The sequence below is a fragment of the Mytilus trossulus genome, chromosome 9 (assembly GCF_036588685.1).
Source record: "Mytilus trossulus isolate FHL-02 chromosome 9, PNRI_Mtr1.1.1.hap1, whole genome shotgun sequence".
Taxonomy (NCBI): domain Eukaryota; kingdom Metazoa; phylum Mollusca; class Bivalvia; order Mytilida; family Mytilidae; genus Mytilus; species Mytilus trossulus.
Window position 1 is genome coordinate 15,970,150 of NC_086381.1, and position 14,027 is coordinate 15,984,176.

Below are 14,027 nucleotides of genomic sequence, written 5' to 3' on the forward strand. Positions count from 1 at the left end.
TCTAATAGACCTAGTTTAAAGCAGCCACAATTGCATGTGCCTGTCCAATGCCAACAATTTGATCAGTTATTATTGTTTGTATGCCCAACCTAGGGGCATTATGTTTTATGGTGTGTGCGTACATTCGTCTGTCCGTCCTACTTCAGATTTGATGAAGTTGTTGTCCAATCAACTTGAAAGTTAGTACATATATATGTTACTTATGTTATGATCTTTCTAATTTAATGCCAAAGTAGAGTTTTTACCCTATTTCATGGTCCACTGTCTGAACATTGAAAGTGATATTGTTCAAGTGGGGCAATATGTGTACTATGGACACCGTCTTGTTCTATGTTAATATATGTCTTTTTTAGGTGGAAGATCTTTGATCACTTTTTTCTTTGTTGAAGACCTCATAAATGTTGACTATCAGCAATGTGTTATGGTTTTGTTGGGTTGTTGTCCCATTGAAAAGTATTGGCTATTATAAATTTGCCAAACCACACATCCCCTAATGCATATGTAGGTTTGTAAACTGATGCCTAATTTCATGTGACAACTCTAAGTCTTCATTGTTTCTCTTTTTAATTTTGTTCTGACCGAGTTGGGATCAATTTACGGAAACTGATAGTTTTTTATTTGATTTACTTTCTAAATATATATGCATAGTGAATGAGAAATGAACAGTGATGAATTTATAAGTAGGTGTGTGGGGGAGTACAATTGGAATTGACATTTTATAAAATGAACAATATTTTGTTGGAGTTCTTTATACAATTAAAAGTACCAATATTCCCAATCATTTCAGCATCATATTTCTGCCTACTGGACGAATTGATCAATTAACGACAACTCTCTATTGTGCTTTATTATATTATTACTTGTAAAGATGCTAATTTTGTTTCAGCATGTTGAGTACAGATTTTAAATTAAGAATAATATTTCTATTAACCTTTTAATCACACAGAGAGTCTGCATCCCCAGAAAGCTTCATCTAGATTGATGCTGTTTTGGACTTTTTGTTAAGCAAATATCTGTTTACATTAACCTTTAACTATGGAGTGCCAAATACCTGGTCTGTGGGTCTGAAAGAGTCATACTATTTTTGTTAACAATTTTAATTCTATTGTTTTGCTTGTTAACTTATATTTGTATAATCAAAAGTACTATTTGGGAAGTCAAAGAAAGAAAAATATGGCAGTCCAAGACATTTCTGGTAAGCTCAAGACCAAGGTTTGCCAAACATATAAAACATTAGAGAGCACAAAAATCAAAAGATCCCTAAACAAAACAAGATTGGAAAGCATGCTGTTGTTGTCTCAAAAAGGGATTCAAAACTTGGTTTACTTAAACTTAAAGTAAGTTGTATTATTTACAGGTATTTGCATTTTTAGGAAACTTTTTATGTTTCAATTACAAACAAGGGAAATTACTGTAGGTAAATATACATTAGGGTCTTCTGAATATGCATGAAATATTTGCCACTGGACGTAAAGCAGACAATAATCAATCAATCTTGCAGTGGTATACTTAAGATCTAAACTTGCTATCAGCGGCTCTTTTCATCAAACAAATTTTTGCGTTAAAGTTATGATCATTCCGGTATGACTAACAATCAATTTCAATAGTACGGGTTTTTTTTGTGAAAAGTGTGGTAGTAGTATTTTTTCAAGGACGAGTATTAAGTTGTGTTACAAACTTATGAATGTGTGCGATAGAATTAGCCTACTTCTGTGTCACTCCCACTTGATATAGAACATGTGCTGCACTCAGGGTTTATATGCATTTAGGTTTGAAGTAGTTTATAATTACCATGTTAGTTTTTGTGCACAAATATAGATTTTTATTTCTTTTGATAATATTTTTTACAATAAAATATAAAATATTAATATAATAGAGGGAGATCATGAATTTTACATATTTTTTTGGATCATAATACAAGAGTTTTGTATTATGATCAAAAGAAATATTATCCCAGATTTTTTCAATTGTTTTGATTAAATCAATATATGTATGTTCTTGTAAAAAAAATAATGTTAGTGTCATCTACTTAAAATTAAAAATTAAATTGTTTTACAGATCTGAATGATTCATTAATGTTCTAAATTGTCTTTGGTCTTGACCATGATGAAAGGATGTTATCTAATCTATATGAAAACTAGGACTCCAAGACTCTTAACATGACCACTAGAAACATAATAATACAAATGTCCATGATATATATTTTGATCATCTTCAAAGAACTATTCCTTGTTTATACCGTTACCATGAAGTGTTTCTAAACTGATAGCAGTAACAAAATGCAACCTAATAGATAGGCTCATCAGTTGTTGATACCAGACCCATTGACTAAAAAAGGAGGGAATGAAAAATCACCAAGTGTATATGGACAGTTTAATTGGATGAACAAATTTATTGTTTTAGTCAAAGAAAATTGGATGCTCCTGTATTACATCTGTTAACCTTATTCAAGGTTTTTGCTAGATTGGTGTAATTATGTTATTTATCCAAAGTAGAGGCCCAAAGTATGGTGTTGACTTGATTTCATGGTTCAGTGGTCATGGTAAACTAGTTTGATGTGAAGCAGATAAGATTACAATGTAAAAGTTTACTACAGAAACTATGCAAAGAGAAAGTGTGACCTTGATTCCACGGTACAGTGGTCATGTGTAATGAACTTACTGCAATGTTAACTTATGAGCTTACACACTTTTAAGATCAACCCAACAAGTGCATGTTCTACAAAACAGGGTTCATATACAAATTCTTATAACATCCTGAATATGGTTGAGAGAATACCAGCTGTGGATATACGTTGACAAGCCTATCCCAAGGTTAAACACCATTTATTATATATTCTTATATTGATGATTCTGAGAACATTATTCACAAAGCGTGACTGTTACTTTTGATGTCATAACTTCCTGAAATACTAGAAAATAATGAAATTTGATTTTTCTGTATAATATTACAAAAACGATATTCCCTGAAAAATATATACTTGTTATATGTTTCAGTGTATTTTTGGGTCGATAGGAATTTTACCAGTTGTTAATTTTTGTCTAAATTGTGATGAACTGTTGGCAAATGGTTATCAATTTGCCATCATATAAAATGAAGCAGCCAGTGTAATTGCATTATATCTATATAAAGTAGATGGAGTCATTGCAATTTCCTTTTGAATAGTTATAGAAATTGATAAGTTGATTGTGTTATTACATAGACCTATATTTATAACACAACACAGATGCCATCTGTTGCCGAATAATTGACTGATAATGAAACATGACAACTTCTGTCATAACTTTAAATAGATTGCCTTATTTATACTAGGGAATTTCTGTTGTCTATTTATAGAGCTTAGTCATATAAGTTGCTGAGGAGATTCAGTGCTTTCTCTTTATTGTCTATCTTTTGTTTACTTATGTTTTTGAACAATTTGTTGGTGAATAGAGGAATTTAGTTGTGTTTTGCCTTTATTATTATACCCCCGCTTCCCCCCCGCTTTAAAAAAGGGGGGGTATACTGTTTTACCTCTGTCTGTCCATCAGTCCGTTTGTCCGTCCGTCCATCAGTCCGTCCGTCCGTCCCATGAATATTTTTCGTCGCATTTTTCTCAGGAACTACAATACAAGGATTTCTGAAATTTGGTTTCAGGGTTTATCTAAGTCAGCTATACTGTGTGATGGGTTTTCAGATTGATCACTTGACAACTTCCTGTTTACCGAACACTTGTATGATTTTACACATGATAGCCAAGTTGAAAATTTTCGTCACACTTTTCTCAGGAACTACAATACAAGGATTTCTGAAATTTGGTTTCAGGATTTATATAAGTCAGCTATACCATGTGATGCATTTTCAGATTCATCACTCGACAACTTCCTGTTTACCGAACACTTGCATATTTTACACTATTTATTTTTTCGTCGCATTTTTCTCAGGAACTACAACTGAAGGCTTTCTGAAACTTGGTTTCAGGGTTTATCTAAGTCAACTATACCGTGTGATTCGTTTTCAGATTGATCACTTGACAACTTCCTGTTTACCGAACACTTGTATGATTTTACACATGATAGCCAAGTTGAAAATTTTCGTCACACTTTTCTCAGGAACTACAAAACAAGGATTTCTGAAATTTGGTTTCAGGATTTATATTAGTCACCTATACCGTGTGATGCGTTTTCAGATACATCACTCGACAACTTCCTGTTTACCGAACACTTGCATATTTTTACACTATTTATATTATCCACTTGCGGCGGGGGTATCATCAGTGAGCAGTAGCTCGCAGTTTCACTTGTTATTCTAGCATGACTTTTAAATTGCTAAATTGCAGATGCAATATATCTTGTCTCCAAATTGTACAACTTATTATTTGTATAAAACAACTCTGATTAAAAATTTATATTTAAGCCTATTCCATTGTATTCAGGATATAGTTTTTGGGTCAGGCAAATTTTGATGAAGTTAAAGTTCAATCTGAATCAACTGAAAACTTAGTACACATATTCCCTATGCTATGATCCTTCTAATTTTAATGCCAAATTAAGAGTTTTTACCCCTATTTCACGGTCCAGTGAACATAGAAACTGATAGTGTGAGTGGAGTATCTGTTTACAATAGACATATTTTTGTGTACAACACAAATTTTATTATTTATATTGTTCAGAGGACAGGTTTTTCAAGTCTATCAACATTCCTATGGTAACCAACTGTGAACTCTTCTTTCCAACTTGTTCCTTTATTCTTATGAGGATTGCTTTATACAAGAGCTTCTAAACAATAAATAGAAGCTGGCATCAACCTTCAACTTCAGTCTCTGCTGTATAGATGAAGTACTTTCACTAAATAATTGATGTTAGGTGAAACAATGGTATCTATCCCAACAAACTTTAAATAATGGATACCACAGAAACCATTAAGTCTACTATCATATAGAAATTAACCATCCAGGTTGTTTTAGACAAAAGAAAATGATTTAAATTTTCTCATTGTAAACTTTCCATTTCTGTATTGCAACATTCATACAGTTCCTATAGATGGAGAATCTTTCCCTTGTTTGCGAGATTGACATTTATGTTAATTTTTAACTGGAATGAGATATATGACAGGTGTTTCAAGTGGAGCAGGAACTGCTATAGATGCATCTTAGCTAAAATATGTTGTAGTAAACTGAATCTGATGTACAGTAGTTGTCGTTTGTTTATGTAATATATATGTGTTTCTCGTTTCTCGTTTTGTTTATATAGATTAGACCGTTGGTTTTCCCGTTTGAATGGTTTTACACTAGTAATTTTGGGGCCCTTTATAGCTTGTTGTTCGGTGTGAGCCAAGGCTCCGTGTTGAAGGCCGTACTTGAACCTATAATGGTTTACTTTTTAAATTGTTATTTGGATGGAGAGTTGTCTCATTGGCACTCACACCACATCTTCCTATATCTATGTATATATAGATATAATAATTTATCAGCAGGTATGATAATAGGAAGAGTACATGGCTTAAAAATATTTCATTTTCATTTCAGGAACATGACAAGAGAAAACGTCAGGCAGAAATGGCTCCTAGGCGAGTGTCAGCAAGAATTACTATGAAGATGAGAGAGTTCCAAGAACAGGTATTTATAGTCATGTAATCAAGATTTTAAAATGGTAGACAGATGAGTTCTCAAAATACTAGTAAACTCCCACTCTTTAGGAACTACAGGTACATGTAATAGCTTCTTGCTATAAGGCACTAAGTTTCATACAAAAATGCTTTACCATGCAACAGGTTTTCATTTCCTTTAATGTTATACCTGCTGTTTGCAGAAAACTTGTGATGTGCACATTTATGATTTTTTTTTAGCCAAAACCATTTAGCAGGGGTATAATTAGTGAGCAGTAGCTCAGATTTCTCTTGCCTCGAAAATATTCTCATTTCAACTATAGATCACAAGCAGTGATCGGGAAGGACGTGCGCCCTGCGCCTATAGCGCATATTCACCAGAAATGGCGCATAGAGTGACAAATGTAAGCGCCCATGTGGCGCATGATATTTTTCACATCGTTTCGAAACGTTTAGATATCGTCAAATATATTTCCGATCGTGTTCCGTGCCGCCATGTGTGTGTACACAACTGTATATTGTTCCTCCAAACATAGGAGCACCTATATATTTTTAGGACGTCTTGGGTGTTTTCCTATGGTAATAGAACCATGCCGTTTAACGTCTCGGGTGTTTTCCTATGGTAATAATAGAACCATGCGGTTTAACTGATAACCCAAAAAACGTAATTTACCATCATTCATGATATAATTTTTTATAAACAACTTTACATTTGTGAAATGGCTATTACAGACGAGATTTAACTTTAATAATAATCTTTTAATTTAGTTTAGCTTGCTATTATTACGATTGAAAACCCCTGAAGCCTTTTTATAAATATAGTTTTTGTCTCCATAAAAGGCGCTTAACTGTCCTTGTCATTTTTTGGTCTTTGGCTCGTTTTGACATTTTGTAAACATGACTTCAGCGAATTATTGTTTTGTTCTATCAATTAATGGTACTCTCTACTGTTATTCATGTCATCTTGATGAAGTAATAATAATAATACAAGAAGTGCAGAGGACATTCCTGAAATGTCCTCTAATACGGAACGTCTGGAATGAGTATGCTATCGACCAAGACCCAAATTTAATGTTAAAAAAAAACATGAACATGAACAAGCCAAGGCAACAGTAACAGTTTAAACATTGTAAATAAAGGTTTATCTTTAATATTGTCCGTTTTGGAAGAAGTTATTGTATATTCATTGAAATTACAGATTCACAGGAACAATATTATTTAAAATCATGAAGGTAAACTTGTACCAACACCTCTTTTCCAAAACATGAGAAAATAATGATTCTTTTTATTTTTTTACAGAAGTCAATTCGAATGGCCCACTCATTTGACAACATGGCCCATTATATATTTTTTAAAATGGCCCATTGAATTTATTTTTGAGGGGCCCTGGGCCCATTGTGAAAAAAACCTTCCAGATCACTGCACAAGGTTTATATATATATATATATATAAAGTCTCTGAATGGTTGTATAATAAAAACTTCAACACAAATTCCCGAACGTTTCGGCCATTACGGTTTAAGTTAGACAAACAGGTGATACACTATATCAACGAATGCTATTGAACTTTTCAAAAATACGAACAAAGAAAACAGAAGATCCAGTAGCCAACCATTTCATTCAGAACAATCATTCAATGACAAATTTAAAAGTTACCGCCATAGAAAGAGTATTTGGGACAGAAACTTACAGAAAAACTAAAGAAGCTTTTGGATGAAAAAATTAAAAACTTTAGAACCTGAAGGACTCAACACAATGTATGATAATAAATATATTTATATTAAAAAAGCGAAAAACAATATATATATCAACTTCACCGGTTTGAAAAAATTAATTTGTACTGATCCTCAAAGTTGCATACATGTTTTTTAAGGAAAGAATATTGGAAGAATCACATCAGTTGGAAGAGCAATCTAGAAAAGAAGAGGAGGAAGAGAGAGAAAGACAGAAGGAAATAGAGCGACAGGAGGAAGAAAGGAGATTGAGAGAAGAAAGACAAAAAGCTAGAGAAGGTACATTGATATTTCTATGTCTGCTATCATCATTGATTCATTTTGTCAAGTGAAAAAGTAGCCTTCTCATTATCAAAATTCATTTTATCAAGTGAAAAAGTAGCCTTCTCAATATCAAATTTCATTTTGTCAAGTGAAAAAGTAGCCTTCTTATTATCAAAATTCATTATGTCAAATTTTCAAATGTTTAATACTGTGGATTCATTTAATTTTGTGGGAATCAATTTTTGTGGATTGAGGAAAATCTGCATTTTTGAGGATATTTGATTTCGTGTTTATCCCAGTCTGGGCTTACAAAGCCTGTAGAAAATGTGTAGTTCTTTAAATATTTGAATTCATTGTTCACCTGTTCCCATGAAAACCATGAAAATTCGTATCAAATGAATAATAATGAATCCACAGTGTCCTAGTTTCTTATATCAAATTTGCATGTGCTTAATATCCAAAATCCTTATATCAAATTAACATATAACTTTGGCCTAAATGAGCTGAAAACTTATGTCTTGTTTAAAAATCACAAATTTTGAGAAAAGTCTTCTTACGCTAGGATTTAGATAAGGTATAACATGCTATTTCAAAGTGATCTAGTGTGCAAAAATAAACATCTAATACTTTGTGTTAAAAAATTTGAACATGATTTTGTGGTATGATTTCAACAAAAAATGATACAATGCTATGCAATGCATTCAAAATTATCCCTGGTATCGATAGTGTGTAAAATAATTTTTATACGACCGCAAATTTTGAAAAAAATTTCGTCGTATATTGCTATCACGTTGGCGTCGTCGTCGGCGTCCGAATACTTTTAGTTTTCGCACTCTAACTTTAGTAAAAGTGAAAAGAAATCTATGAAATATTAACACAAGGTATATGACCATAAAAGGAAGGTTGGTATTGATTTTGGGAGTTTTGGTCCCAACATTTTAGGAATTAGGGGCCAAAAAGGGCCCAAATAAGCATTTTCTTGGTTTTCGCACTATAACTTTAGTTTAAGTTAATAGAAATCTATGAAATTTTGACACAAGGTTTATGACCACAAAAAATAAATCGGTTGGGTTCTTTGATATGTTGAATCTAAAAATGTACTTAGATTCTTGATTTTTGGGCCAGTTTTCAAGTTGGTCCAAATCTGGGTCCAAAATTAAACTTTATTTGATTTCATCAAAAATTGAATAAATGGGGTTCGTTGATATGCCAAATCCAACTGTGTATGTAGATTCTTCATTTTTGGTCCCGTTTTCAAATTGGCCTACATTAAGGTCCAAAGGGTCCAAAATTAAACTAAGTTTGATTTTAACAAAAATTAAATTCTTGGGCCTCTTTGATATGCTGAATCTAAACATGTACTTAGATTTTTGATTATGGGCCCAGTTTTCAAGTTGGTCCAAATCAGGATCTAAAATTATTATATTAAGTTTTGTGCAATAGCAAGTCTTTTCAATTGCACAGTATTGTGCAATGGCAAGAAATATCTAATTTCACTATATTGTGAAATAGCATTTTTTTTTTTAAATTAGAGTTATCTTTCTTTGTCCAGAATAGTAAGCAAGAAATATCTTATTGCAAGATTTTTTTTTAATTGGAGTTATCTTTCTTTGTCCAGAATCAACTTAAATCTTTGTTATATACAATATACAATGTATATTCACTTTTTACTACCAACTGATAAATTTAAATGATCTTTACCATTCAGTGATAACAAGCAGTTTTTTACATCTTAATATTTTATGATGTATTTAAATGAGTAGTTATTGTTGCAAACTCCATTAGAATATTTTAATTGAGATTAGTTTTGGAATAAGAGAAAGGGGGATGTGATTAAAAAATTGGGTTCAATTTTTCTCATTTGAAATTTCATAAATAAAAAGAAAATTTCTTCAAACATTTTTTTGAGAGGATTAATATTCAACAGCATAGTGAATTGCTTTAAGAGAAAACAAAAATTTTAAGTTCATTAGAACACATTCATTCTGTGTCAGAAACCTATGCTGTGTCAACTATTTAATCACAATCCAAATTTAGAGCTGAATCCAGCTTGAATGTTGTGTCCATACTTGCCCCAACCGCTCAGGGTTCAACCTCTGCGGTCGTATAAAGCTACGCCCAGCGGAGCATCTGGTTATATTTTTTTTTTTTGCTGCTGCTTTCTTTTTAATTGAAAACTGAGCTTCTTTTAAGATTGTTCATATATAGCCTAGAAACGTCGTATGAAAGAAGTTCAAGAGATCATTTTCATACTTGATTTATTTCAGATAGACAAAACCGTTTGGTGCAGAGAGAACAACGAGCTGCCCTGCTGGCTCTGGGTAAAGAGATTCCACCAGAACTTATGTACACAGGAAATTCCTCTAACAGTAAATACATAGATGATGACAGGTAAGAAGTTGCTATTACACTGATCAATACACATATAGGTTGTATACGAAATAGTTCATAGAAGCCATAGATTTGTTGAAATTGCATTATATTCAAGTTTGATCATGTGTGTAAAATCAACAACTATAACAGGCTAAGCCAAGTAAAAATGACAACAAATCTATGGCTTCCATAACTCCTTTTATTTGCCTTTGAATTAATGTTTTACTCATTTACTTATTTTTTACTAAAAAAAAAGATCAATAGAGAACAACAATATATAGCTTTACCAGAAAATAATATCCAAATGAAATTATTTTTGTCACCAGGTGAACTGCTGATGCTTTTGGGAGCCCCTTGTTAATTGTCACAGACTTATTCTTTTGAAGGTTCTATAAAGTCTTCATTCACTTAATGTTTTATTTTATACCTATTTTGATGTTTTACAGAGTAGAATTGGACAGAGAAACTTTGGATGATATGGAGAAAAGTAAGTATTGGAGTACTGCTAGAGTTATCTCCCATTTGTTTTTCTATAATTTTGCATAATGATAGGTTTCATATTGATAAACAGACATTATTGCAAAAGATTTTGGAAAATCCTACAATTTGTTCTTTAGTAACATAGAATATATTTCCATTAGTGTTATAATATAAGGTACATTAATGGCAAGAAATTTCATTTGAACACAGAACAGATTTATAAAGTGTATTTATTTATAACAAGTAAGAGGTTTTTTTTGTATTTTTTTATCCTGATTATTTAAGAAATAATTCATGGGGGCTTGAATATATCGTGATTTTACCACGGGTTGGCCCTTTATGACAAATATTTTACCCTGAGCGATAGCGAGGGGTAAAATATCGGCATAAAGGGACAACCCGTGGTAAAATCTAGATATATTCAAGCCCCCATGAATTATTTCGATTCTAATAAGACAAATACGGCAATTCTTTTGGATCGAAGCTCTCTAGGTGGAGACAACATTTGCCGTTCCCATAAATTAACGCACTTTTAGATTGGCGGTAAAGAACCGGGAGCAAACAGAATTAGTGACATGCTCAAACTATTTACAATAACATATTTAGATAGATTTGAATGAATTTTAATGATAATTTACATATATATCTTCTATGTATATAAAAAAGGGCTTATACCACATTTTAGCATCGTTTGTTTACGTTTCCTTGTTGTGATGATTTTCGGTATCAGAGGCGTGTATTTTCCCGTAAAATTATTAAATTATTACGTCATCATATTATGACGTCGTGTACTTCATTCATAAATAATCATATGACGTGGGAGTACAATCGCAACAGCCCAACAAATATATTCATATTTTACCACGGGTGTGTACTCAAAGCGTTTGAAGGACGTCATGTTAGAATGTTGTATTAGTTTTGTACACATCTACAATGAATATATTTTTGAATGCAAATTTTAAAATTGTTTTATTTCAGTGGTTGAAGAAATTAAGTCCCATAAAGATTCCTGGCCTTTTCTGGACCCAGTTGAAGAAGAAATTGCTCCAGGATATCATGAAATTATAAAAGTAAATAAACTATTATATACATTGTACATATCACGTTACCTTGTCTATCTGTCGTTTTGTGTTTGACCAACAAATATTTCATCCCACTGAAACCGACAGAATTACTTCATATAAATAAGACCTCATCACATATAATACATAATTAGAATTGAATAGATGGACTTCATATTTGGCCAGCAGCTCGAGGGTGATGAGTTGTGCTGTCTGTAATCTTTTTTGTTCTGTCAGACACCTACTGTGTTGTTTTAAGATACTTTTAATTACATGGGTATATTCTTAGACACGCGACAATATGCACACTCTTGGTTAAATTTAACATACATAAACAAGGCATTACAATCTTTCCCATCTATTATAAGTATCAGAAAACATGTACTAAAGAAACATTCATTAATAACTCATGAATAAGAATCTTCTGATAATCTTAAACGCAGCAGAAAAAAAGTTGATGGAATCCACAGAATAACATCATAGATTGTCTTTTAACAGAAACCAATGGACCTGTCAACAATAGAGAAAAGGTTGACAAGTGGGGGATATAGGACGACAAAGAAATTTGTGGCAGACTTTAATCTGATGATCAACAATTGTTTCCAGTTCAGTGGGGCTGACAGTGGTGAGTAACAATAGGAAGAAGGACATAAATAGATTCACTGATAATGTTATAGTTGAGAAATATTTGTATTCATGAACTCCTTGATTAGCATATATAAATAAGAAGATGTGGTATGAGTGCCAATGTGACAACTCTTCATCCAAGTAAATATTTATAAAAGTTAATTAAAGGTCAAAGTACGGCATTCCAACATAGAGCCTTGACTCACACTGACCAACAAGTTACTAAGGGCCCAGCTATGACTAGTGCTGCCTTTATTTATGTTCACTGTATTACTATGGTAATAGTCTGTTGTTATCCATCTGTAGACACAATACTTTTTAGCTCACCTGGCCTTTATCTTTTGATATATCCTATCATCTGTTGTGTTTTTTATTTTTATTTCCTAATGAAATTTTGATATTTGTTAGAGAAGAACTGATCAGATTGAACCAAAACTTGGCAGGTATGTTACTACACGGTTCTTTCCAAGTGTTGTAACTAGGGAGTTGATATGTCAAACAAAAGACATTTTCTTACATTTGATTGGCTGAGCTTTTAAAAACATATTCTCAAGTACTTTTAAACAAAAAGAAATAAACTTGACAAATATGTTCCTGTGAAGATTCTTGATAGCTAAATTTGGTGTTCATCAGAAATTCACATCCTTTGCTAAAATTATCAAGTAATGAGGTTCATCTAATAGTCACATGCTTGACAGGTGTGAACACAGCTACAAGAGAATAGCATCCTTAGCTCTTTATCATCTGGGGTATCAAAACATTAACTAGAAGGAGCTGTTGTGTCCTTAAAATAATGATGACAGTTTTGTTATTGGAAAAGCATGGTTATCAAAATTTAGTTACTGGTTCAATATTTACGAATTGAAACTAATTTTGGATTTTTATTTTATTTTTATAATCACATGTCTGTTATGACTGTTTTGGTCCCTAATTTGAAAATTATTTTCTGAAAAAATAATTAGATTATGATAGATGCCCTCAAACTTTCAACTATAATGGTTGTCTTGAAATATTAACGATCCAATTTTACTTTTCTGCAGAACTGGGAAGAATGGCAACCAGATTGAGGAAATACATTAACAAATGTATCAAGATTTATGTAGACAAAACTGACCAAGATCAGGATGATGAAGATTTCCATGGCAGCGTTGCCATACAAACAGAGAAGAAATGGCGTCCTCGTAGAGCTGCAACATCTAGAGCCTTAGATACAATTAAAGGGGCATTTGATGATGACAAGTTTGAGGTAGACAATGAAAGGAATTATTTCTTGATAATCATACATTTAAAAAATGAAAAGAAAAGAAAAACAAAGAGTTCCATTAATAATTTTGATACAGAATATTAAAGATCTATAATTAGAACCAAATGACAAGTAATTTACCACATACACATGTAAATTAAACTAATATTTTAAGATGTCAACTGTTTTAACTGTTTTTAAATACCAAAATAATGGGCTAGCAAAAGTCACATAAAAAAGTACATTGGAACTCAATACTGTAAAAGTAACTAGCTTTTAAAAATACCACAGAGTAATAAATAGTTTATTACATGTAAAAGTAAAACAATCATACACTATGTTTGAATGCTCCCAGTCATTGATGCAAGCACTGTTATATAATTAGATTTACATTGGAGTAGATTGCTTACAGCAATGTTCCAATTTGTACAGGAAGACTCAATCCTAAAATAGATTTGTTCCAAATTACAATGCAGAAAACAAAATTCTAGTCTCACTTCAGGTTTTAGATAGAGAATATTATATGGCTTTTTCAATATCATTCCTGGATCAACCAAAGAGTGTTGATACGGTATGCATTGTTAACACTTTATGATATAAATCAATCTCATTTTCATCTTATTAAGATGTTTTTAATGAGACATGATGTCTGATTTAGTCT

The 14,027-nt window shown here is 32.0% G+C and overlaps 1 protein-coding gene across 2 annotated transcripts in view; it reads left to right on the plus strand.

The window, feature by feature from the left end:
• Nucleotides 1–14,027, plus strand: part of LOC134685205 (uncharacterized) — a 56,798-nt gene that overhangs the window by 38,246 nt on the left and 4,525 nt on the right. For both annotated transcript variants that reach the window (XM_063544705.1, XM_063544704.1), the window contains exons 15-21: nt 5,507–5,596; nt 7,459–7,597; nt 9,850–9,973; nt 10,402–10,442; nt 11,414–11,505; nt 11,995–12,121; nt 13,164–13,369. In XM_063544705.1, coding sequence (XP_063400775.1) covers nt 5,507–5,596; nt 7,459–7,597; nt 9,850–9,973; nt 10,402–10,442; nt 11,414–11,505; nt 11,995–12,121; nt 13,164–13,369 — 819 coding nt within the window. The remainder of the gene's footprint in view (nt 1–5,506; nt 5,597–7,458; nt 7,598–9,849; nt 9,974–10,401; nt 10,443–11,413; nt 11,506–11,994; nt 12,122–13,163; nt 13,370–14,027) is intronic.